Source organism: Ostrinia furnacalis, unplaced genomic scaffold, assembly GCF_004193835.3.
Source record: "Ostrinia furnacalis isolate ACB-3 unplaced genomic scaffold, ASM419383v2 OfSCF3022, whole genome shotgun sequence".
NCBI lineage: Eukaryota > Metazoa > Arthropoda > Insecta > Lepidoptera > Crambidae > Ostrinia > Ostrinia furnacalis.
The window spans coordinates 103,509-129,196 of NW_021133261.1; the positions used below are offsets into that span (position 1 = coordinate 103,509).

The following is a 25,688-nucleotide window of genomic DNA, read 5'->3' on the forward strand; positions in this document are numbered from 1 at the left end:
TTGTATAGGGCTTATTAAAACACCGTGTTCGAATAAGGCCTACACATAAAACCTTTTAAATAAATCAGTTTAGGAACATCATTTAGTCTTGATTTTTTGTAAACAAAATGAGAACTCAATTTTCGTTAGAACCAGGGCATAAAAAGGCTTCTGAATCATCTTTACGAACTCCTACACAATCTTTAAGATACCACCAAAAGCAGTCCTTTATGGTCGCATATCTGCTACATTGTCTTCGAGACAGGCATGATAATATCAGCTTTAATCCTTTAGAATTATACATACGGCTTTTTTTTCTTTTTTTTATTGGTTTCGTATTTTGTTTCTATTTTTTACAGGTTTAGTATTTTTTTTTACTCTGTTTTCTTTTTATTTTCTGTGCTGTTAGTAACATTCTTATTAAATAAATATTTAGTTACTCTTTGACTCATTTAGTTAAATGAATTTGTCCGTAATCAGGTGTTGACATAAGTATCCAATATGGCCTACCATGCTGAAATAAGGCCTAGGCCTTATTAGATATTTCGCTCTTGTTGTCTTTAAAAATTTACAAATAATGCATCTATAGCCAGTAGTACAAATTAAGGTAATTATTAGCTAGTAAGAAATATTTAGAAACGATTACTAAGAAAAGCTTAACCTAAAACAGCGTTATTTTACCGAAAATTTAAGATGAAATCGCCAGATTTTTATAAGAGAGCACGAAATCACCCACCACCTTAGAAGAACGCGTGCCAATTGGTGCTGGGATCGTGGATCGGGACGCGCTTGCACTCTACCGGGTTGTAGGGCATATGAGTACGTGTCCTTGAAGTATTATTCCGGTTGGATTTGTTTATCTGTGTTTTCTGATGTATAGGCCTTATTAGAACGTAGGCCTTATTTGTATCAAGTACCTTATAATTAGGATTATGGACTGTGTGGCCTAAATAAGTATCAAAGGACCTAACTAATTTTATATTTGAGTATCTTGATCTTATTTTTCTTATGGCATCAGCCTATGATATCCTTGCAAGAATGCAACTTTTAGGTAACTACTTTCTGTGTTTAGACAAAAATTATTAAAACAAAGTTTGCGTCATAATTTATTTTTCCTATAGCTAATTTATACAGTATTAATTAAGCCTAAGTTTAATGGTAGGTTAGCAGTGGTCGCCGTATGCCCGCCCGCAGTCTCCCACGGTGCAGATCAGGTGTCCCGCAGGGTTCCCGCTTTTGTAAGGCCTTTGACCGAGGTAGTTGCCACTGGAAAAAAGTTTTTATGTATAGTAAAATAAAGCTGTAGGATATAGGCAGTACATGTCCACAATGTAATTGTTTGACGGCCCAAATAAAGAGAAAAAAGACTGAGAAATTAACTTTGTTGACAAATTGCACTAAGTACAAGAAGCTGAGAAATATTCTATAGCTTTACTCTACTTTATGGTAATCGTTCATTATCTATGAAAAACAAAACAACGCCGCTACGGTTGCCTATTGAATACGATTACCATACGATTTCGAGTTCTCAGGGGCCTAACCGTCTACTTCAGTTTAGTAAATAAATACTTACGTTGGTCCATAATTGCAGACCACCATGAATTTGTTCCACCCGCTCATGTTAAACTGTGAGATGGCACACCCGAGATGAGTTGAGTCTGACCACGCCATCTGTGAACCGAAGACCATACATTAATCTTCTTACTCTTAACGCAGTTTCGGGCCTTAAAGCAATTAAATTGATGTTAAATTAAGCGGAACAGCGGTTTAAGGAAAAGGTGGTCGTGTGGGAATTTGACTTGGCAGAAATCAACTTCTGACAGATCTATTAGACCAAATAATTGGCTCTTATTTAAAAAACTTTTCAAAACAATTAAAAAGTGTTCATACAAATTAAACCATTCTTAAAACTTAGTTTTTAAAGGTCGAAACTATTCTGTTCGTGATATTTTAATAACTTCAAAAAATCTAACTACCTAAAGGTGGGAATCGAACTGACGATCTTTCGATGGTGAATGCTCTCATCATCTGAGCTTCTTGAGACACTATTCTATAAGTTCTATTCTAGGCCGACATTTCAATTAGTCCTTCATACCTGAGTGTAATGCCCGATCTGGTTTGGTCCTCCGAAGTCGCTGCTGGAAAGGGGTCCGTACGTGTAGTCTTTGTGCTCATCGAACCACGCGGTCAGCGCCAGATTGGCGTCCAGTTTGTAGCCGAAGTCAGTGATGGAGTACCAGTAGAGGTTCTCGCCAACGGACCAACGGCCTGAACCTATGGAAAATAAACAAAAGTTTTAGCTTCAACATTTTAGATTTCGCATTCAATCTTTTAAAAAAATGGGAAATTTTAGTTAGCATTTTATTGTGGACTAATTAAGGAAATGTCGCTATTTATCTGCTACCCGCATTAATTACAGTGTGCCAGATACCTAAACTTGCACCATGAGCCTTATTTCGACAAATCAGTTTGATGATGAGTTGCAAAGAAAAATGTAATATAGGTAACTAGCGGCGCGTGCGCGACTTCATACCGTTTTACCCCCTTAGGGGTGATTATCGGTTTTCCCGGAAATTATTCGAACTTTTCTCGCCGTAAAACCATCCTTGGACTTCAACGAACATTTAAAAAAATAGTTGGTAAAAAAGTTCCAGGCGTTGATGAGTTACTAACTAGTTATGCGCTTAAATTACCAATACCAACCCATTTTGCGATTCATTTTTATATTTACTATAGATAATTTTAAGAATCCTTACCAACACTCTTGTCTGGGTTATGCGATTCCCTGTATTCAGAAGCCCATTTCTCTGCCTTAGCTGCCAGTTCGTGATCCCAGATCTATTTAAAAAGTTAGTGTAATAATAACAGTAATGCCGATTAAAATTAACACATAAATAATATTTTACTTTATTCATGTTATGAATCTGTCTCTATGTCTCTCTTCATTTTTTCCTATTAAAGTTTTGACTGGACAAAAGAGGTTTAGTCGTGGTGTACCTACCACTTTGCTTGAATTTATTTATGACACTTTTAATTATTCAATTTTGATAAACTATGCAAATAATTGTACCAGTATGTTTACCATAATATTCCGCTGTTATCATGAGTAAGAAACACAGAGTCGGACAAACATTGGGTAAGCTACAAACGTAGTAGAAACAATATGAAGTCCTTTATTGTTGTAAGTCATTACTGTAGAATGTTGATATAGATAGATCAGTGTTATACTACGGAACCATAATAATTTAAGCCAAAATCTCTACATTTTAATGATTAGGGCGGGTTAAATGAAAATAGTTTCAGTTTTAACGTATCGTCTAATTAGAAATTGACGAAAATGTAATTAATTAGTGCAATGACTGTCAACTTACCATAAACTTCATCTCAGAAGCAGCTGGTTGCCCCCCAATCTCGCCCTTGGCCAGCTGCTGCCGGCGAATGTTGTGACCATCCACGAACTTCTTGATTTGCTGACACGATAAATTCAGCACTGAAATATTAACGCACACGTAAAAAACAAAACCTTTTTTTTTTAACTTTCTTCACATATCTAGCTGTTAATTAGTAAGTTAGTACCTTTGCATTGAATGCAAGCCACGAGAGCCAATAAAATGAGTACGCGAACAGCCATTGTGTAGGTGACCAGCTCTGATAATACTGTAAGGCACACTAAAGACTGGCGAACTAACCACCCAGATTTCGTTTGTATTTTATACCAACAGAAGTTTGAAATTACGCGCGAGTGACTAACCGATTGTGGCAGTAGGGTTGCCAACTTGCCAACGAGAGATTTTGATAAAGTTAGCATTGAATGAACATAAATAACTGGGTGTAATAACTTTTTGAGTTATTGTTACTTACTTAAAGTAAATTTTCTTTAAGCTTAAAAGAAGTTTCATCAATTCCTAAATACTTATATTCAATGAATATTAAAGTACAAGCATAGGATTTTCAGGTAGTTAATTTGTTTTATTTTTCTGATATGAATATGGTGTTATATTAACTAAAATAAGTAAATAAATAAATCCAATTGATCGATTGGTATGATAATTAGAAACTGGATTCAAACCAGCGATCGTTGCTTAAAAGATTAGGTATGAATTGTTTATTAAATATTAATTTCAGAACACGTAGACATGAAAATAATGTTATCATGACACTCCTGCCTGATAGCCGTCAACAATTTAATTCATAACCATTAGGGAAGACCTGTGACATGATTCTTAAAATACTGTAATTCTTTTAACTGCGGGTTATTATGTAACATTAGCTATAGCGGGTAATGTAAGAATTTTCCGGAGTGGAATCTCGGTTTTGTCCGCATGAATTTTGGTACATTTGAGAAGATGAATATCTTTTTTAAAATACTGTATAAAATAAACTCATCAAAACTTACGTTTAAGAATCGTATAAATCTGATATTGCGATTGACTTCAATTGATTAAAAATAATAAAAACACGGTCAAGGAACAAATAAGCAATAACTTTCAAGAAAAGCGTAAAAGTGAATTATTTTTTCTCATCTAAGCATTGGAAAATTATTACCATGAAATAACAAAACAAGTCCTTCATCTATCTACTATTTATTAGGTATAATCAAAGCAGTAAAAATGCGTTGTAAAATTCTTTTTACTTTAAAATAGTTCGCTGCATAAACAAAATTCTAACATTCTTTAACTTTGGGCAAGGAAATGAAGTAGGTAAAACAACTATGAATGTTGCATACATATACCGTATCTCACTCTCTATGAATTTTAAACAGTGGTACCTAATACTGGTAATAGAACATTACAACAAAATCAGTCTTTGCACTGTAGGTACCTACTTGATCGGCTGAACCGATTTTGACAAACGTGTAGCTTTGACGTGAGTGGAAAATTTGAAAATAAAGATTTCATCTCTAAGAACAGACCCTATTCCCTTTTTCCGTTTAAAAAAAGGATATCCTAATTTAGGTTTATCTGAAATTTAGGCTAGTTCCTTCTAGTTTTCCTGTTCAATATAGGAAGGATAATGCGTAGTTGTAGAAGGATTACAAAAGGGATAAATTAATGACGCACTTTGGCATTATAATACCAAGAGTATTTTTTTAATCGTTCAACAAACGTCAATAAATTGATAAAGCCTAGGTGGCAACTAATAATATAGTAATTACTTAGTCATAAACTATAAAAATCGATAGTAATATTATAACTTTAAGTAATTATTATTGACATTACCATGAGTAAGTGGGTTTGACTTTAGCAACCTAGGTAGGAGTGAACACTGGTAATTAAGGACAATCCAGTGGGGATTTTGTTTTAGAATTTGTCTCTGGAGTAACCGATGATGACCAATACTTCCCACTCCCTGTCCTGCCGATCTTTTCTAAGCCGAATTGAACTTTGGCTGCTGAACCTAAAGTTCAAACTCTCAAGAAGCTTTATAAGACTCCTTTTTTAAAAAAGCTATCCTAAGTTTGTCCTCACATGTATACAGAAACTAAAATTTATTAGGTTTTTAATCGTTGAAATAATAGTTACAAATGACAAACCTAAGTTAAGTAAGTAATAAGACAAGTTTAGATTTTGATTCAAATCGAATTGGTCCATTGTAAAACAATTTATATTTACACCTTATTTTATTAAATCGTATTAGCGAATACATTTGAATACAGCAAGCTTTATGCACTTAGTAGGTAAGTACTGTATGTTATTCCTACCGCAATCTGGGACGTTTACCTAATGATAAGTGGCTAAGGGCATTATTTATAAAATCAAATATTCCTATCACGCCCTTGCAATAAAGGTGCATTTGAAAGTTTACTACGATACAAAGAAAAAGAATGTGTCACCTTTCACTTGATAAATAATACCTACAATGATTCATTGTGTTCCTTTAGTTCCTTACCTACTTTGGTAAAGCAGTTTTATTTCTAAGTAACTAAAAATCGAATTTATTTTTCTTTTATAATACGTGTAGGTGTATTCTTTGATGGGTGTTTAGTCTCAAAAAAACTTCACAAAATTTTGTAATAAGCGGGACATTATTTTATTTTAATCAAAATGCAACAGATTTTTGAAGTTTTGCTTACCAAATCGGTAAAAAATATTATGTAAAGTTCGAATGGTAGAGCACTAGAGCTGCAGCCTACTGCACAATTTTTTATGGATATGAATTTCAGTGTACTTTTCAATTAATGGAGTACTTAGTCGTCTAGTCGTGTGAATATAACCTACCTAGGTAGGATACTTCATCATCATCGTCATTTCAGACACAGAACGTAAGTACACTGCTGAACATGTAGGCCTCCCCCAAGGATTTCCATATTGACGTTTGGTAGCGGCCTGCATCAAAAGCTATCCTGTTACCTTTATGAATGAGGTCGTCTGTCCACCTTGGGGGTGGACTTCCCTTGCTCTACAAACTTAATTTATTACTTGCGTACTTTGCAGACTTCTCCACCGCTCTCTATTTATTATTATTCATCGAAAACGTTGAAAGACTTACTTACTTAGCCTTGTTTCTTTGGAAAAAATACATTATTATTTGTTCTGATAGTTTTGTCTTATCTTATCTGTCTATCCTGTTATTTTATATTACTTATGCCCACTCATTTATTACTCAAGATGTGATCGTAAAATAACAGGAAGGATGTGCATCATGTTTGATTTCCGAAATGATTAATTTGCTAACATAGGCAGGTAATAATATTTACAAATATTTCAATGACTACGATCCAATATTTTTATGAAGACAAGACAAACTGCTGTACAGTTTGTCGGCAGTTACATAGATTTTACTTAGTAATAATCTGCCAAACTGCTGAACAGTCTGTCATTTTCCATGGTATGGTAAAAATATTCGAAAGATTAGGATGCAAAAATTTATTACTGGTAGGAGGCCTGAACATGTAATGTAGGTACCTAACTAATTAAAACTTATTGTCTTTCTAATTTAATTGGTTTTATAATAAATATTTATCAATTAAGTACTTAAGGCACAATTAATACACAAATTAAGACATGCGAAGGCAACTCTTGACCTACATAAAGATGGGTAGGTACGTAAATTGGTGTAGCAAATTTCCCGTTTTATGACACATATAGGTTATTACGATTCACATTAGTCATTTGTCTCTCTCATTGTCTACTTTTTGCCTGTGCGGAAGGGAAAATTATGCGTAATTAATACTTAAGCCGCGAAAAGGTATCGACAGGTCAAGCGGTCAACCGTTACCTAAATTGACCGTATACAAAGGAAACAGAAAATATAACTGCCCAGTCATCCAACTCGTTCACGTCAAGTCATCGCTCCATGGTATCAAAAGTAGGTCTTGCGTCAAAAGGTAGACCTAATTTTAAATACAGAGAAATGCCTCATTTGTAGATACAGAACCAGAACACAAAACAATGATTTGGCCGCGCCCAGTGGTAATCAAAAGGACTCTACATTGATCAGTCAGATGCAGATTTGAATGCAGCTCGTAATTAAAAACATTTATTCTGAACTGAAATCCAGATTTAAGTCTGTGTCTGTGTTCAAATTCAACCGATTACTATAGTCTTGAATTTGTGCTTAACTTTGATTCGAGTTTTGAACTTCAATTCAGAATACAAGTACCTGTTAGTGACTCTATCCAGGTAAAGTTGCTCATGTTCATCACTCTTTGTAGTCTGTAATACGTTTGTTGGTACGCGAACCACCAGGAAAATGGACCATCAGGTATAGGTATGCTAAGTAGATTGCCTACTTCCTATCACCTTTATTTAACTATTTCTATACTTAGACAAGAATAGACTGTAAATTATTTTAAAACAGATAAATCTACACCAAAATGGCCTTTGATCAATATCTCCTTAAACGATCTTTTGTGTCGCGAAAGAGGAAGAAATCTTGCGTCGTGATAAAGGTTCATATTAAAGTAAACAATATCTTTTTTGACGAAAATTATAGTACCTACCATAACGTTATAGTTTGTAGGTTTACTATAACGTTAAGGTAGGTAACTTGATCGCTCTTTAATAACTTGTTCTGCATTTTTATTTTACCAACCAAGGTGAAGGTTCTTCTAATTCGTAGTTCTAATACGGAACACTAAAATAACAATGCACATCAATTCCCATTGTTTGATGTGTGATGAGAATTAAATTTGATTTTAAAGTAGGTACAATATTATTCATGTACCTATCTTTGCTATAGATCTAGAACTTATTTTGGTAAAAGCTTTTGTGAACTAATGAAGATCGATTTGAAAATTAACAACTTCGATTCCCCGTTTAGACACAATGTAAACTCATTCTACTACATGTAGGTATTTTTTCCAGTTATAGAGCACTATAGTTGTTAGCCATTGCATAATATACAATTTTAATTGTGCCAATGGATCTGAATAGACTGAAATATTATCAGAATATAGGCAAATATTTGCCGATATTGGTTGCGTTGATAATTAGAAAATAACGAAATAATGATCAGTCCATAGATTTATTTAAGAATAATATTAGTCGACAACCCTAAATTACCATACTTAATTAGTACAAGAAAATGTGAGTTAAAAATGTAATTACATGAAAACATGATGTTTACAAGGAAATTTCTAAGAATTTGTCGTGAAGCTTTTAGACATTTTCTAAGTAGATACCAGATAGGTTATGGGGTTCCGTAGATAGTTGAAGTTACCTGTGACATTTCAAAATAATATTTTTTCAATCACAATAAGCGATAGTGCGATTCTATAAAACCTTCATCTAGACATCGCAACTAAATCCGCAGTGATTTTACAATTTTAGACACCCAGCAGAATATTTAGTCGGCCGATAGTTTGGTAGACTGTCTGTTGTGACTTGTGCTCAAAAATGCAGCAACGGAAATGTGACCCTCGTCACGTAGAAACATACACAATTATAATTATTTCAGAAGGTGTGTTACAAAGAGAAACTCTACCTAAGGATTCCTAAACTGTATTTCCTTCCGTGCGTCATTAAACGCAACAAAACCTCATTCTGAATAGCCGATGCATGGTCGTGCTCGTCATGGACAAGTGTTCACTGTTCACCTCAGATTGACAGCATGAAAAATCACTTATAACGCCTGAAACGTGTTTTGAAAGACGCTGAGAATCCATTGCTCGACTCGTCCCGTTACAAAACGTGTCATCTTGCTTTTTTGTACACGTAATCGTAATTATTATCTCGACTGTAATTTACCTAGTCTAATACAGTGGCAAGTACGAGTAGGTACTTATTGTTTGTCTATTTTCAAATGATTATGGAAATAAGTAGGTACATGTGTGCACTGTGCAATTTAAAGCAATGCTCAGATGGCAAAAGGAAAGTAGGTAGTTCGTTTATCTTACTAAGGCACAGAATAAATACTGGTAATAAGTCTTTCAAACTTTATTCAGTTCATTCATTAGTAGCCGTGTTACACTTACCTTCATAAGTAGACGTGTGTTGTGCGATCTACTCGTAAAAGTACGAGTGAGTAATTTTTGTGTTTTCCCCAATTTGTATTGTAAATTGATTCCAATCAAAGTTTATTAACTATTTAGTTATTTGATATTTCCCTACCCAGAACAAGTTATGTCCTAAACAGTCCCTATAAACTGTATGGAGACTCACCACAGAGGCACGTAAATGCGATGTGAATGACAATGAAACAAAGTTTAAAACCGTTTTGAATTTATTAAATAGAATCAGCAACATTTCCTATATTAAGTAGAGTAACTTTGTTAAACTAATGTCGTGGACAACTATCTCCATATCGCAGTTTGTTGCATTTATCCTTCCCGACTGAACATGTCAATTTCTGAGATCCTTTGCCGCTGGACTCGTATGGAAATTTATTTAGGTAGTTTCCACTAGAACAAATAAAAGACATGAAATGTAACTGGATAATTTCGCTTTTGATGAAATTTACCGCACCATAGCATGTAAATGAAATTAGAAGAAGTGAATGACTAATGAAACCATGTTTAAAAATGTTTTGAATTTATTGAATAAAATCCACAATCTTTCCTCTATAGATAGATGGAGAACTTTGTCGATCTATTGTCGTGGACAACTATCTCCATATGGCAGTTTGTTGCATTTATCCTTCCCGACTGAACACATCAGCTTCTGAGATCCTTGGCCGCTGGCTTCGTATGGAAATTCATTCCTGAAGTTTCCACTGAAACAAACAAGACATTACATTTTCTAAAGAAACTAATTAGGAAGATTAAAATAAGTAGCTAGGTATACGAGTAAGTAAGATTTGATCAAATAACAAACAGTAAATGGCTCTAGGCAGGCAGGCAGTTGAAGGAACCCGATCATGACCAAGTAAAATCCGCAGTGGGAAACTGCGTATCACTTCACACAGTCTGCGGCAGTCTCCCAACTGGGAGAGATGGCGGGAGATCGTGCGGAGAGCAGTATCCGCCTCTACAACCGACGTGAAGGCCTAACCATGAGACCGTTCTGCCAAGAGCGAAAAAACTAAGAAGAATAAATGACTCTACCTACAGTGAAGCCTCAAGCCGAGGTCTAAGAATGGTGGTCTTACCATTACAATACCCACAGACGGTTAAGTTTCCAAAATTCACTTACGGTGGCCCATAGTTGCAGACGACATAATACTCCGTAAATTTCCCGTTCTGCAACCGTGACATGGCGCAACCGACGTAAGTGGTGTCCGACCAAATCATCTGGAATGTTGAAATGTTGATGGTTGAAGAAATGGATACAGTCAACCAGTGGCGGCGTAGCATAGGTAGGCACCNCGTCATAATATAAATTATAGCCTAAGGCACCCCAGAATGGCACCCCCCCTTGTCATGACATCACGACCGTCCTTGCCATGCAGATGCGTCAGTGAGTACTAATCTGCGCGACTTTGTCACCCCCTGATGCTTGGCACCCGGGGCGGACCGCCCCCACCGCCCCCCCCTTACGCCGCTACTGCAGTCAACAGCGCATCAAACTATTTTTTTTTTTCACATATCACAACAAATGTAAGTTTTAAACAGACATGTGAAAGTAATAAAAAGCTTGTAATAAGATAACTTTATGGTGCCAGTGTTGTTTACATTGGTGTAACGTCGTCGACAGTGCGACATATTTATTATGTACCTAGTTTTAGTATGACGGAGAGGAGCAGAGCAGAGGAACTTTATTAAATAATACCTGTTTTAAGAAAATATTTATTACCACATAATAAGTACCAACCACGTACCAAATTCTGTATTCTTTTCTACTGGAAATTCGATAGTAACCACGAGGCAGTTTTGTTTCGAACTTTGATGTGAGAGTAGACTACATATCTGTTCGTTCATTTTCAGCCAAATAACATTCACTGCTGGACAAAGGCCTCCCTTAAGGTTTTCCACAATGAACGGTCCTGCGCTGCCCGCTGTACCGTAGGCCTAGTAGGGTAAAAAAGCCTGCCCACGCTGCGTCTACCAGCCCGTGATCGTCACTCGAGAACTTTTCTACATTATATTACTTAAGTTAACTAAGTAGATTTAAAACTAACCTGCGTGTAATGACCAACTGGGGGCGAAGAGGATTTATATGGCTGGAATCTGTAATCTTTATGTTCCGAGAACCACGAGTCGATCGCGTCGCCGATGTTAAGGGTAGAGTCCGGGTCTGTTTTAGAGGACCAAAAAATGTTCTCACCAGTCTTGAATCTATTGGAAGCTGTAATAAAATTGCACTTAGGCTTAGTAATGACTTCAGATTACCTAATAATAATACAGAATGTATAATAATAATACATTAATAAATCAACTAAAAGTGACTGAAAAACAAACTGATTTCCCCGTAAACTATAAAAGTAGTTAGAAAATAAGTTACAGAAGTAATCTTACCAATTTCTCTGTTAGGATTATGTTGTAGTTGTCGTAATTGTGACACCCAGCCAGCTGCTTTATTAGCCAGCTCTGCATCCCAGACCTGATGAAGGATATGACGTCATTAAAAAAACAATTGACAACCATAGAAAAATCGCCAAAAGCATGTTTCCTGTTATTCTCCCTTTCCCTTAGTTTTAATTTCAGCTTGCATTCTATGAGAAATTCATTTAAGTATGTTACGGTTGTACCTACGATTACGGTTCATCATCATCAGTTGCAGTCCACTTATAGTTATCCTGAAAAGTATTGGATTCCACAAACTCACCATGTAATTCATTTTAGTCGCACCAGGCTGCCCCGCCACATTCCCTCGTGCAACCTCAAGCCTTTTCTGGTTATGCAAATTGACGAACTGGCGGATATCCTTACAACTGAGTTGGAGCACTGTCAAACGGATTCAAAAAGGAAATTGTTCAGTGAATAGCTGGTAAATGCTAAAAATCTTACAAATACCAAAAACTGTAACAAAACAAACTTAAATGCGTGGAACCCTAAGCTCTTGGTTCACTACTTTTCTCACGTAATCTGGCTATACCTACTCCACACCTTGGTCAAATTGATTGACAGACTAAGTAAGTTGGTAGGTATACCTTTCGGTTTGGTTCATCGATTAATTGGGATAAGCACACCATTTCTTCACTTAACACTGAGTAGGTATGTTAAAAATTACTATACCATGATAATACTAACGTTTGCTGTGTGCACACGCGCAAATGGCCAAAATAAAAACTGCGTGGAACTTCATTCCTGCGGTTGATTTGAATGACAAGCGGCAACCAAGGAAATGAGCCTACATTAGACCCGTAGGCGCTGCTAGCCGTTTTATAGTTACTTAGTGCTATCCAGATAAACAAACATTATCAACAGTTAAGAATCAATAATGTCTAGGTATCTTAATACCGATGTCAATTTAGGAAAACATTTATTGATTCTTAACCCTCGATATTCTAGGAACTGCCCCCCTAGACAAAACGCACTTTTTGATCGAATCGAAAATCGAATCCGTCAAAACTCCATACAAAAAAGGGGCTTTTCGACCACTTTTCGACTGGTTTGCGATTATAATTTGCACTTTGTCTAGACCCACTGGTTGCGGCTAGCGGAGTGAATTACTGACCCTCGATAGGATTGACAACGACGACTTGTAGAAATAAGGTAAGTACAAATTATGAAGGGAGGTCTGCGTCACATAAATGGAACTCGTCCCACATGATTTAGGTAGGTTCCCATAATTATGCTCGATACTAATGAGCTTTCGTTATAGAGCGGAGAGGAGAAGTGGAAATAATTAAATCTGATTGGTTATTCAACACACTTCTCCGCTCTGCTCCGCCTTGGTGAAAACCGGGTTTTAGCGTCGAATCCGATTTTCCACAGGGGTCGGTTCTGGGTCCCATCTTGGGAAACATCGGATACGAGTGGGTCCTGTCCTGTGCGGACGCCGTCCTTGTTTCATCTATCTAGGTATCATAGACATCATTCTACATAAGCCGAAACTCGACGGCTATAGGTAATAAGTGGCTAAAATTTGTACAACACTTATGGAATATTAAAATTAATGCATATTTAATTATGTTGCACTGTTCTTTTCAGGCCTGTATAGGCCGTGAACAGTAAACCGTTTCCTTTACAGAGGCAACCCTACGTTAGCTAGGCAACTAACTATCTATATTCTAATTACTCTTACCATCAAGCTACTTAATAGCTTTTGTTTATATCAATAAAGATAAATTATCATAACAAATGAATAGTCAAATATGAATATAATAACAACTACACATAATAAAATTATCACTATTCAAATCGCAACTAAGTACTTAGTTCATGATTTTTCATGCCAACATTGGCAGTCTTTAACTTTCATAGTAGGTACTAGGTATACCTACATAATATTATATTTTGAAAATGTGCATTAAAAAGGAGGAAATTAAGTAACTGATACCCATTTAGTCCCCATCTCTTTTAGACAATTTAGTTTTGTTAAACCTTCCCTCGAAAACTGTTGGCGGTGTGCCTCACTGTGTGTGGTAGGTATAATAGGTATTCTAGGTAGGTAGTTATGCAAGAAAAGAATAATTTATTTGTTTTACTTTTTATTTTTTCTAAGTTTTCTTCACAGGTCACAATTACAATGGAATATTTCCACAATAATTTTTACATGTTTGTTCTTTATTGTAGATTTTACAATGCAAATTTTCGAATGCAAACTAAACTTAGAATAACTACTTACAAATAAAATTGATTAAATAATAATAAACCGGTATGGGCTTCACAAGTACAATATCACAATTAAATTTCCTATATGTCCATCGAATATCAGATGTTTTTTGTATTACAACTTATTTAATTATAATTTTAAAGCAAAATTCTGCTTTTCATGCTTATGAGTGTTATTATACTACTTAGATAAATTTGAATTATACAACAGTACGCACAAAATAATACATATCTAATTTGAGAAGCTAATGTTATTAGAAATTGATCAAAAAATAATTATTCTATTTTAGTAATGCCATTTCAGTATACATCTATTTTAAAGGTGCCCTTACACAATGGATGCAAATCTTTGCATATAAGGTGATATGGAAAGTGGTATTTGAATTTTCTGTTGGCCCTATTAAATTATTGCATTTTAGGAGCAGAATCGCCCTTACGGGGGTATCCTTCCGTTTGGCCAAATTACTTTTCGTCAAATTTCACTTCGCAAACAACTTATCGCCAAAGTTTCATTTCCCAAATGAACTTTTAGCAACTGTACTTTTCGCAACTAATTCATTTGGTCAAATTATCATTTGGCCAAATTTTACTTGGCAAATGTTTATTTAGCAAATGTTTTATGTTGCCAAATATTATATCCCAAATAATTTGTTTGGTCAAATTGACACTTCACATACTTACCCACCGTTACCCACAAATCAAAGCATAAGGCACATGATCATGGTTTTCACAATAATTTTATGTAAAACATTGCAGAAAATAGTATGGTTGCAAAAAGTAGGTATTGCAGAAAATAGTAGGTTAGGTTAGGTTAGAACAGTGACCCTTTGCGCGAAGGCGAGCGAAGCGTGCCGCGGTAGCGGCCGCCGAGCGCTAGAATCACCTCTATTGTTAATTAATCATTTGGAAATTTCGATACAAAGAATGAAATAAGGAAATTAATGTAGAACAAATTTTATATTAACTCCCCATTAAACAAAATAATAACCACAAGCTAATTTGTATACCATTCTATGCACCAATCAAAATAATTTGTAAATAGTTTATCGTGAAATATTTTTGCCTAATGAAACGTTTGGCAAACCATACTTTGCCAAACAATAATTTGCTAAACAATAATATGCCAAAAAAAACATTTGCGAATTAAAAGTTTGCAATAAGTTGCTTTGCCAAATGAGAATTTGCCAAATAAAAATTTGCGAAACGTTGTTTGCGATGTGATAATTTGGGAAACGTTTTTTGGCCAAACATTAGTAATCCCATTACGGGATGTGCGTCCATTGTGTAGTAAAGGTAAACACTGTGGCACCAAGTAGTTGTATTTAGGGTGACTTTGCAACAGATGTGTGTCTGATCACTGATGTGCTATCAAAATTGTACACTTTGTGATAGGTTGATGATCGTTTTGGTGATTTTCGTTTGTTTTCTGTGACATAGACATCGCATGTAGCTGATTTAATACCTTCCATAACTTTTTTGCATGTGTAAAAGTGCTTTTTAAAAGCCTATTTGCAAAAATAAATGAGTTATAAGAGTTTCATAAAAGTTCCACACGCACCAATAAAATTTGTAAGAATGCATCTTCAAGCCTTCAACGAAATGCAAAAATATGAATACTTTAACAGCATGATTTACTTTAAACCCCTGATTAATATCTGTATTTTGTAGTCAGTTACGATTTAGTTTGCATTAGTAAATACATAAAGATATTGCTTTTCCGATATAATCATTTCCGTGCTTTTTTGGCGGATTCAAGAAAACTACTTTGCTTACTTTTAATAAAGGCCCATTATTTCTAAAAAGCAGGCAACTAAAAATATCGAAAAATTACATGTAATAATGGAATTAAGTCATCGATCCCGCAACGTGTTTTACGAAATAAAAATATTTATAAATTAAATTGAGTGCGCTAAGAAGAAAATAATGACACGAGTTAGAAAAAAAAATAGAGTGCATCAAGTTGTAAGTAGCACCTCTGACATCCAAACTTACATTCGAATTAACAAAGTTCACCAATGGAATTACCACCAGCTTAGTAAAGTTGGGAGATCGTGTGGCTAAGAGATGTAACGAAGGAAAAAATCTCGCAACCGCAACCGATGGCCTGGTTTTCTGGAGAATCTGTGGCATGAGTACTATTGCCGAGTCCAAATTATATTAAGTACATTTTTGACTCTTTGAGGACTCTCTCCTAAACACGTCCCAATTTTATAGTCTGCCTTGCCACTATTTTGGGTTTCTCTCCTAAAGCTGTTGCATAGTATCATTCGCTTTTGTGGTTTTGGGTCCATTAGCTAACATCTTGCTGCTTTTACATTCTTTCAGCCTTTCATTTTATGTACATATGTATTTGTATAAATACAACATATTGTATGCAGATCTATGAATTTGCAATTACTTGTTGAAAATATTGTAGTTTGTATACCCATGTTTCACAATTCACAATAAAAACATTAAATTCAATTGATTGTACGATCCGATCGCATTACTAAAGCACATCTCACTAGCTTATTCCACACAGTTTTGTGACTAATAATTTGAAAATAAAATAGATGACTCATTTTCAATAATCTACTTAAGCCCGATTTCTACCAAAGCGGAAAAGACGAGACGACGAGATGTTTTAAATCAATCAGATTACGTTATTTCCACATCTCCCTTCTGCTCAACTTTGGAAACGGATCGAGCGGAGAAGACAGACTTTGCAGACTTGACAGACTTTTTTTCTATAGAATTTGCCTTAGATATAGAATTTGCGCCTTGCACACAGCTCACAGCGCACATCTCTTCTCTCCATTTCGGTGAAAACCGGGCCTAAGGCCGCTTGTAAACATCCGTTTTTTTGACCGGACAACGGCCCGATTTTTTCACCGGATTTAGCGGTGGTGTATGGTTTATAATGAACGTGTGCACATGCATCGGACATAGGTCCGGCGAGAAAATTGACAGCAAACAAAGGATATCCGTTTTTTGACGGTCCGTCGTCCGGTGAAAAAACGGATGTCTACAAACGGCCTTAGGGCCCTCACCCACGGCAACTTTTTGTAGCGATACAGTCGCGCTGCTGTAGCGCGTTCGCGTTGACATGACTTTAGTGCGTTGCAAAGGCGACTAACGCGCGTTAGTAGCGATGCTGTCGCGCGTTTCGTAAAAGTCGCCGTGGGCGATGGCCCTTACTTGCAAAGCTGCAAAGTAGTATACTAGAATTAAGATTGTATAATTTACTCTTGATCTGCGTTTGTAACAGTGGTCACATTAATCACACTTACTTATTCCTAGCACAAAATTCACAAATCCGACTTCTTTTGAAATTACTCTGTTCTACCAGACCGATTAAATTACAAATATCTTTGTTGACCATCGTATAGTATAGATAGACAATTTATACAATAATGAACTATCGTGATGTAGCATAATTAAAAAAAAATCTCACAAATCAATGTTTTACAATTTATTTTTCTTTGCGTAATGTAGATAAAAGGTTGTTTGACGACTTAACAATTTTATTCATAAATACTAGTCTTGTGACACCATTTTCACTATAATTTTGTCTCCTTTTATTAGTGATTTAAACATTTCACAAAAAGCGACACATTTATTGGCTAAAATTTTTCGTATTAATTTACTAAAATGATGACACAGGAATAGGTAATTCGTAGTTACATTATTACCCATTGTGTAGCAACCCTCAAATGTAGGAAAATAATAATCATTATTATTGTACAACTTTGATATGATAATTAATAGTAAAAATCAGTTCAATAATACAATACTTTTTCAATTATACCTAATAAAAGTTCAACCCACATTATTCAAGACCTTCACTGACACATCTGTACCCCCAGTGAAAANTTAGATCCCTTTTCACTGGGGGTACAGACATAAGACAATTGATAATATTTTTACAATAGCAACATCTACAATGAAATTCAATGAAGTTGAAAACACTTGACTTCATATTTTATCACATAAATAAAATTAAAATTACGAGTAAAACATATTTCACTATCTTTTTATTACATTATGGCAATGTAAGAACCATAGCAAAACTCCGTGTTTATAAAAACAATGTAAAATATGTTCAGAAACAATAGATTTGTGATGATTCCAATTCCGATCAATTACAAACAAAACAAACATTGTTAGCCCGTTCTTGTGACTATGCTAAAAGGTCTTTTAAAGGCTAGCGTCCACCTGTCCGCATCGTACGCATCGCACATCCGATACGATGTGTTTTGAACGATGCGTTGGTTGCGTACGATATCGACAAGTGGACGCTTAGCTTTATTGCTTCGTCTACTGAATAAATAATCATAACCTGTACTTTGGGTAAAATTGCTAAGAATAATAATGTTGCATTTAATAAATTAAAAATTAACATGTCATTCAATTGAAACCTACTTACGCTTACACTTATAAAAGTCTACAAATAAAATCATTTGTAGAGTAAAAAAATAAGAGGAAAAATATTTTCCAGTTTTGTCTGTAATTCTAATACAGAAAGTAGCGCTACGTTTGGCACAGCGGCAAATGTGAACATGATTGAACTTAATTGAGCCACCAAATATTTAGACACGTGTAAGATAATTAAAAGTAACGCCATTTCATGTCGCTATGGGAGTAATGCCCAATACTATGGGGAAATGATTTGTTACACAATTCCCATTCGATGACTTCAGATGCGATATGTTTAGTTTATAATACTGTTTAAAATCAGATCAACAAATCTGAGAAAAAGTAACTGATAAAGGCTTGAATAAGATACCATGAGGTGTGTTTGAGGTCAAAGGCAGACTCGGTTTTCCATAAAACAAGCTTTATTTGATAAGATATGACAAACGAATTCTGGATATTATATTTTATTTATAACTCCAGTCTGTTAATATGACAGATAAACTACACTCTAAAAAAAATATCAAGAGGCTCGGGCGGTTAGCCGCGTGGCGACCAAAGTTAACATAATTTTATTGTTCAGAATACCTTCGGCATTAAAAACTTAAATTTAGAGTTCCACCGTCCGCTGTGCCAACCAGAGCGCCGTTAAACTTGCTAAGTGTTGGAATTGTCTAGTTAGTGCTGGGGCTGTCGGTGCCGCTGCCGCTGTTTTCGGCGGCTGCGAGCGCGGCCTTAGTGTTCTTGTTGTTTTTCTTCGCAGACTTGCTGAGAGTGGCCACTTCCTTCAGCAGATTCTGTATCTTGGTGTTCATGAGGTTAAACTTGGTCTCGTTCAGACGCTCTTTGTTCTTCATTTCGTTGCGCAGGTCTGTTGTGTTGTTGTGGTGCTGGGCTTTCAGCTCGGTGATCTGAAATTGTTTGTGCTTATTATAGAGATTGTTTTGGTCATGGTAGAAATAAATGAAAGAAAGATGAGATCTACAAAAATATTTTGTGTTTTTTAGGTTTTCAAAACGCTGCTTCTTTACATCTTCTGGCCACATTGGTTTTGGTCAGTCAGTCTTTATCGTGTGTCAATTAACAAGACAAAAAGTTTTAAAACTACTTACCAGTTTATCTTTGGCAAGTAGCTCATGGTCTTTCTGTGCCACCTTTTTCTGCAGACTAGCAATAGTTTCCTTCAATTGAGTCATTGCCACGACGTGATCCGAACTGTTTGGATCCAACTCTCCTGCAAGAAACATGTAAGTTTATAAAAATGCTGTATAGGTATATTTGAAACTGAAGTTTTTAGTGTCCGACCGAAACTAGTTTTACGACCGAAACCGAAACTGAAAATGAATTTCGGCAACGGTGTCTATTTCGGCCGAAACCGAAACCGAAACTTCCTTACAAGACTCATATTTGAGGGAAAAATAAAGAAAACGTTATTATAAATCAGTCAGTCTTTATTGTTTTCTCTTTAAATTGCATTAAAAATGAACTTATAAAGCGCCTTTTTACTCTAAATGGTCTCAAATTATGTACCTATTAAAAAAGAAAAGAAGGATTTATAGTCTAGATTTTTACTCGCAATATTCAGGACATCTACATAACCCGTCCCATGGTCGGGTCTTTTACCTTAATAATTTCTCAAAACAAATTTGGTAGTACGTAAATTAGTATCTACTGTAGGTACTTGCCACTTGGATACCTTGGTGATAATTATACTAAAATGAACTTTGAAACTCTGAATCCATAATATTATCACCATGAAATGCACTATAGTCATTACTAACTACCTAACTAATGTTTGTTTACGTATAGCATTTGCGAACCAAAAAACAATTTATAGGGTAGATTAAACTTGATTATACTTTTATCAGTCATATTGAATTTTTTTTTTATGTTTACTACCCGCTCTTATGTTATAACGACATAAAACGCTTAACGATAAAACTTATCAAATTCAAAATAAATCACTCGAAAACTCGCCACCACAACAAAACAAAACTAACAAGCATACAAACAAGCGAGCGAATCACGACATTGGCTCTGATCGGATTCATTCACTCATTCAACGCGCCGAACATGACCGATAACAGCACGGAAACTCCCGAATGCACATTCGGTTTCGGTCGTAATTTCGGCAAGTTTGCCGCCGAAAACGAAACTAAACCGAAACTCAATCGAAAACGAAACCGAAACCGAATATTCGGTCGGACACTAGAAGTTTTTAGGGACAATGGCTCATTAAAATATGCACTGTTATGTCATTGTAATAAGTGCTAAATTGAAACAAAAAGTAATTTTCTCATGTGCTGTAAACTAAACACTATACATCTTACGTACCTTGCAAGGGATTCAGCTTAGATTTCTTTTCCAATGGTTGGGAATCATTCATGGAAGAATCACTTGCATTCATGGACTTCATCATGTCAGACTTCCGTTTTTCTTTATGGCTGCTTTTAGACCTATAAAACAACAAGTTTATATGGTTACAAAGGAAATGAACAATATTACGTAAACGGGTGTATTGATAATTAAATTATCAATATTACAGACAGTTCTCGAACTTATGTAACAGTGAATAAAATCATGCAAATTCAAAACAAAAATAGAAACTACAGGACTGTCGTAAGTCACTTTTTCATGCCAGTTCGAGACATGCCTGTTATTGTAGAGGAGGTGGAAACTAACTTGTGAGCCCTGTGCTTGTGTTTGTCAACAGAGGATAGATGCTGCTTAGTCCTTGCCAATGCTCGTTTTAGCGATTGAGTACACAGCCAGCATAGAAGCTTTCCATCAACCTATAATTTAAAATGGAGTTTGATTTGAGTAATTTTGGTCAAGAGGGCTGAGTGAGTATGATGAAAGGAAGACTTTTAATTGTAACAGTTGATTTGAGTTACCTTTTTACTGTCATCATGGCGATCGAACGCACAGCGTTGCTTGCACTGCTCGCAAGTCACGGCAGGACCATACTTGCGCTCGGAGTTCACGCATCGCTGACATTTGTTCCCTATAACATTAAATAATTTATTAATTGTCCAAGTAAGGATTTATTCAATGTATGGAACAGAAAGCCACGAATTTAACTTACCAATGAACGCTGCAATGATGTTGCAATATTCACATGCAGTAGGTTTTCCATAGGCCTTCACATTAGCTTCACATTTCTTGCAAATTGATGAGGTGTTAGACTTGCTGAAATATAACTTATATGAAACTAGGTCACCATGACAATGTAGTTCAGTAGTCACATAAAACGAAACAGCAAAATTTTTACAACATTGTTTCTCAGAAATTACATAAGTACAATACTATGCTTCAGTTAGGCCCTAAAGTTTAGGGACTTTTTTATAGTTTAAACAACAGAGTATTTATAAAACATTAATTCTGTATTCTAAGAATGATATACATAAATGTGTGAGTATTATTAGGCAGTCGCTAAGCTTTGTTGTTTCACTAAAGTCCTTCTATGCCTCCCTAAATATCTAACCCTAGACCATAAGCTGTCTAGTTTTCATACTTTTACGATCCAAAAAATACAATTCATTGTGTGAAGGTGTTTTGCCTGTGATTTGGTAATCTGTGTTGTTAGTTAATGTGAAAAGTAATTAGTTATTAATGGAATGATTACTCAGTTTACCAGTGGTATCATTATCATTAGTAAACAATGATTACCTAATTTATTTGAGTGGTTTTATATGAACATGAAGAAATAAAAATGCTTTTAAACATTCCTTAAAAGTAATGTCTAGCTAGAATAAGAAACAACTTGGTTTCCAATTCCTTCCAATTCCAAAAATTCCAATTTCCTTTAGTTGTTATTATGTTTTTGAAAGCACTGTTTCCGTAACAAAGATATAGCTGTACTTTACGCAAGGATTTTAACCTTCAACTGGTGACGTGACGTCAAATTGACGTCGCACAGGAGAAAACGTTACATATTATTCAAACGGCTTGTTCCCCGCCCCTGCACCCCTCAGTAGCTGCTTCTTTCTTAGTTTGGCGTCCGCCGTGACTGAAATCGGATGTTGCACGCGCTTAATTAGTGAGATAGAGGGTATCAAACGTCAATTTGACGTCACGTCACCATTAGTGTCAGTGATTTATTTCATGATTTGTTTCATTTAGTGGTTAAAAACCAATTCAAATGACNCAGGGGGGGTGCCATTCTGGGGTGCCTTAGGCTATAATTAATTTATATTATGACGGGGGGGGGGAGGGGTGCCAACCTATGAGGTATTAATACAAGGTGTCTCAAAAGAAAGTTTACATTTGATTAGTCTTTGCGAGAATTTTACAAAAATGGTTATTCTGTGACTGTAGCGCGTAGATTTCGCCACTTAAATGATACTCCAAGCATTCTTCTTATTAGGAAATGGGCCAAAAAGTTTTAAGAGACCCGTACAACGCTGGAATAGTAAAAATCCGGGCAACTATGGTCATCAAAAACGGTAGAGAACGTGGAGAGTGTTAATCAGTCCGCTCGTGACGACCCGAACCTTTAAATTCGGCAGCACATTAGTGCTTTAAATGTGCATAGATCATCATTACACCACATTTTTCACAAAGACCTAAAGCTATACTCCTACAGTCTGTCTATAAAGTCGTGACATGAATGTTTGAGGAACTAACATTATTCATGTGTCTGGCAACACCAAAGATCACCAAACATATGTACATCAGCTGTCATCGAGAACAACTTGTGGAANACTTATTGTTTTTTAAGAAGAAAATAATTTTTGTTAAATTCCTTTGTTTTTTAAAAATTCTATTATGATTGATCTCATGTCTACAAAAACAGACCAAAAATGACTGCCATGTTTCTAAGCGTTATTTAATTAAAATTTTCAATATTTATTGCGACCAGTGTGTTTTATTTACGAAAACAAACTCATATTCTTATAAATAATGTAATTTATTACATTGATTATGCTGTAAGTCTCCTGAATTTCGGCTTTTTAGTATTACGTCAAAATGACGTCACCTCACCAATACTGTGACCCATATTCACGTCACCAGTTGAAGGTTAAGTTTGATTGCAATTTTACAACAAACTGAAAAATGCTGAGTTGATCAATTGACAATATTAGAAAAATTAGAGGGATTTATCAAAATAAAATCACCTTCAAAAATTATACCTAAATAGTAGAATTCCCATTACAAACTGTAAAAATTTCAATGAACATTACAGTTTCAGGGTTTACACTAAAATACATATCAAAGTTAGTCTAAAAACACATTTTATGCAAAACATTTTTTATGGAAAAATGCATGTATGGGCAGTAATTGTTTGTTAAAAAGTTAAAAATTTGTATTATCTTCAGTAAACATTAAAACAGGACTGCCAGCCAATATAAGAATATGGAACAAACAAGGTTATAAGAATAGAAAGTCATAGGATGGGGAATACTCAATTCTTCAAATCAGAAGTCAGAGAAAGTGGGGATTCCCACAAACAAAGAAAAGTCAATGACTTCAGTACAGAATCAATCTAGGATGACTTTTATGACATTAGTAGTGGAAGAAAATTACAACTATTACTTTATTTTCTTCACTTGGAGAAGATCTATAGAATTTCAATATTAGTTAGTTAATCCATAAACCCCAAGTGGTCACATAAAGACTATGTATCAATTGATTTCTATTATCTCAATTCACAGGAATTGAAGGGTTAAAAGGATAAGGACATTAATAGAACCCAAAGTAATCTGATGAAAATTACAACACATTATGAGAAAGCATTTGATTTATTAATACTAATGCATCAATGAACTTATTGGCAAATGACACTGACCTTGTTTGTTGAAACTCAGAGCGACAGTAGGTGCACTTGACAATGGGGAACGAGCCACGGCATTCCTGAAATATCAAGACATGAGAGAAACGACTGTGCGTCAGATCTGACGTCAATGTAACAAAACTTGGTGACGATTTGTTTTCCCCAAACGATGTAATGAAATTCACTACGAAGTTGAGCAGTTTTTAGTTAATTTATGACTAAAATTGACAGCATTTCATCACGTTACATTCGCTTACCTTACAAAGTTGTTCTCCAGGAGACAGTTCTTCGAAAGGATGTCTTGAAAAACAACGAGAACACGCAAATAACGGTGTCGACGCAGCGGTACTCATATTGTTTTAATAAATGTATCAATTAAAAACACAAACGCGTACTAATTATAATTTAGTGAGAACTATCAATGAACGAAAATTGTTGAGGGATGCACAAATTTCTACAATCAAAACTGAAAAATGGCGTCTCTGTCGTTGACTGACTGACAGATCAAAAAAGTCGCGAAATGTGGCATTTTAGTAGTGATGTCTGTAATAATCGATTTTGTATAGTGATGACTATTTTACATTTTACCCAAATATTTTTTTTACATGATGTATGTTTTTTTCTTTTATTTGTGTGTGTAGTGTATCAAAATTGTACATAGTTAAAAAACAAGTAGGAATAACTTGTTTCTATAGAAATCCAATACTTCCGTATCTTTTACTACTTAAAAATATCGTGTCAGGCTCAGGGTGTTTGTTATTAAATTATGTAGGTATAGGTGTACCAGAATCTCATGGCAAATAGGGAAAATAAACTTTGTTGAGAGCAATACTGGGGAAATTGGAATAAACGATCTTGATACTGTTTAATTTTTTACTTTTATGACTTTAATATTAATGAACATGAAGTACGAATATACATTTTAGGTAGGTATGTGTATGAAGAATGTTGTTATACATCGGGTTTTTAACATAGGAAAATGTCTTGAAAAATAAATAAATCGTATTATTACTTTAAGTAACTAATTTTATTATGCATCATACTTTTAACTTATCACTTCATTCAGAACTAGAAAACGATTCTAAGAACTCCACTTGCAATTTCCTGTTCTTCAATAGATGATCAAGATAAAGAGATAAAATCTTTTTCAATTTTCTTTACATGGTCATAACATTTTGACCATTCCTCTGCACCGATTTGTGAGATATACCTGAAAACCCCGATAAAGTAGCTATAAAGAATAATATAAAAAACATAACCCTCCTTGTGACGTGGTTCAAAACATTTCAGTCCAACTTACTGTCAACTCGACGACGAGCTTTAGAATCAAAGATTGACTTTGAATTATGCCTTATTTTACAATTCACATTGAAAACAATATGACATGCTTGAGTTTTTTCGACTTTTTCACAAAAATAACAAATAGTCAAGAAGAGATTACAAANCATA

At 35.1% G+C, this 25,688-nt stretch overlaps 3 protein-coding genes and 1 long non-coding RNA gene across 4 annotated transcripts; 1 reads left to right on the forward strand and 3 right to left on the reverse strand.

The window, feature by feature from the left end:
* Nucleotides 1–1,072: 1,072 nt before the first annotated feature.
* LOC114357035 (venom allergen 5) lies at nucleotides 1,073–3,705 on the reverse strand. The gene is made up of 6 exons (XM_028310451.1): nucleotides 3,556–3,705; nucleotides 3,351–3,469; nucleotides 2,736–2,817; nucleotides 2,075–2,253; nucleotides 1,553–1,650; nucleotides 1,073–1,245 (listed from the first exon to the last, which is right to left on the reverse strand). Exons 1-6 carry the CDS (start codon nucleotides 3,608–3,610, stop codon nucleotides 1,143–1,145), a joined length of 636 nt encoding a protein of 211 aa, XP_028166252.1. The 5' UTR covers nucleotides 3,611–3,705; the 3' UTR covers nucleotides 1,073–1,142.
* Nucleotides 3,706–8,795: 5,090 nt separating this feature from the next.
* Nucleotides 8,796–21,244, forward strand: LOC114357038 (uncharacterized). The gene is made up of 3 exons (XR_003656272.1): nucleotides 8,796–8,806; nucleotides 9,195–9,197; nucleotides 21,108–21,244. It is a non-coding gene; the product is annotated as an uncharacterized LOC114357038 (long non-coding RNA).
* Nucleotides 9,934–12,655, reverse strand: LOC114357037 (venom allergen 5-like). The gene is made up of 6 exons (XM_028310453.1): nucleotides 12,548–12,655; nucleotides 12,123–12,241; nucleotides 11,813–11,897; nucleotides 11,476–11,642; nucleotides 10,551–10,648; nucleotides 9,934–10,131 (listed from the first exon to the last, which is right to left on the reverse strand). The coding sequence occupies exons 1-6, from the start codon at nucleotides 12,600–12,602 to the stop codon at nucleotides 10,008–10,010; spliced, it is 648 nt and encodes a 215-aa protein (XP_028166254.1). The 5' UTR covers nucleotides 12,603–12,655; the 3' UTR covers nucleotides 9,934–10,007.
* Nucleotides 18,384–24,728, reverse strand: LOC114357034 (protein FAM76A). Its single transcript, XM_028310450.1, has 8 exons — nucleotides 24,497–24,728; nucleotides 24,255–24,319; nucleotides 21,552–21,655; nucleotides 21,361–21,470; nucleotides 21,149–21,258; nucleotides 20,801–20,922; nucleotides 19,579–19,700; nucleotides 18,384–19,377 (listed from the first exon to the last, which is right to left on the reverse strand). Exons 1-8 carry the CDS (start codon nucleotides 24,590–24,592, stop codon nucleotides 19,141–19,143), a joined length of 966 nt encoding a protein of 321 aa, XP_028166251.1. The 5' UTR covers nucleotides 24,593–24,728; the 3' UTR covers nucleotides 18,384–19,140.
* Nucleotides 24,729–25,688: the final 960 nt, after the last annotated feature.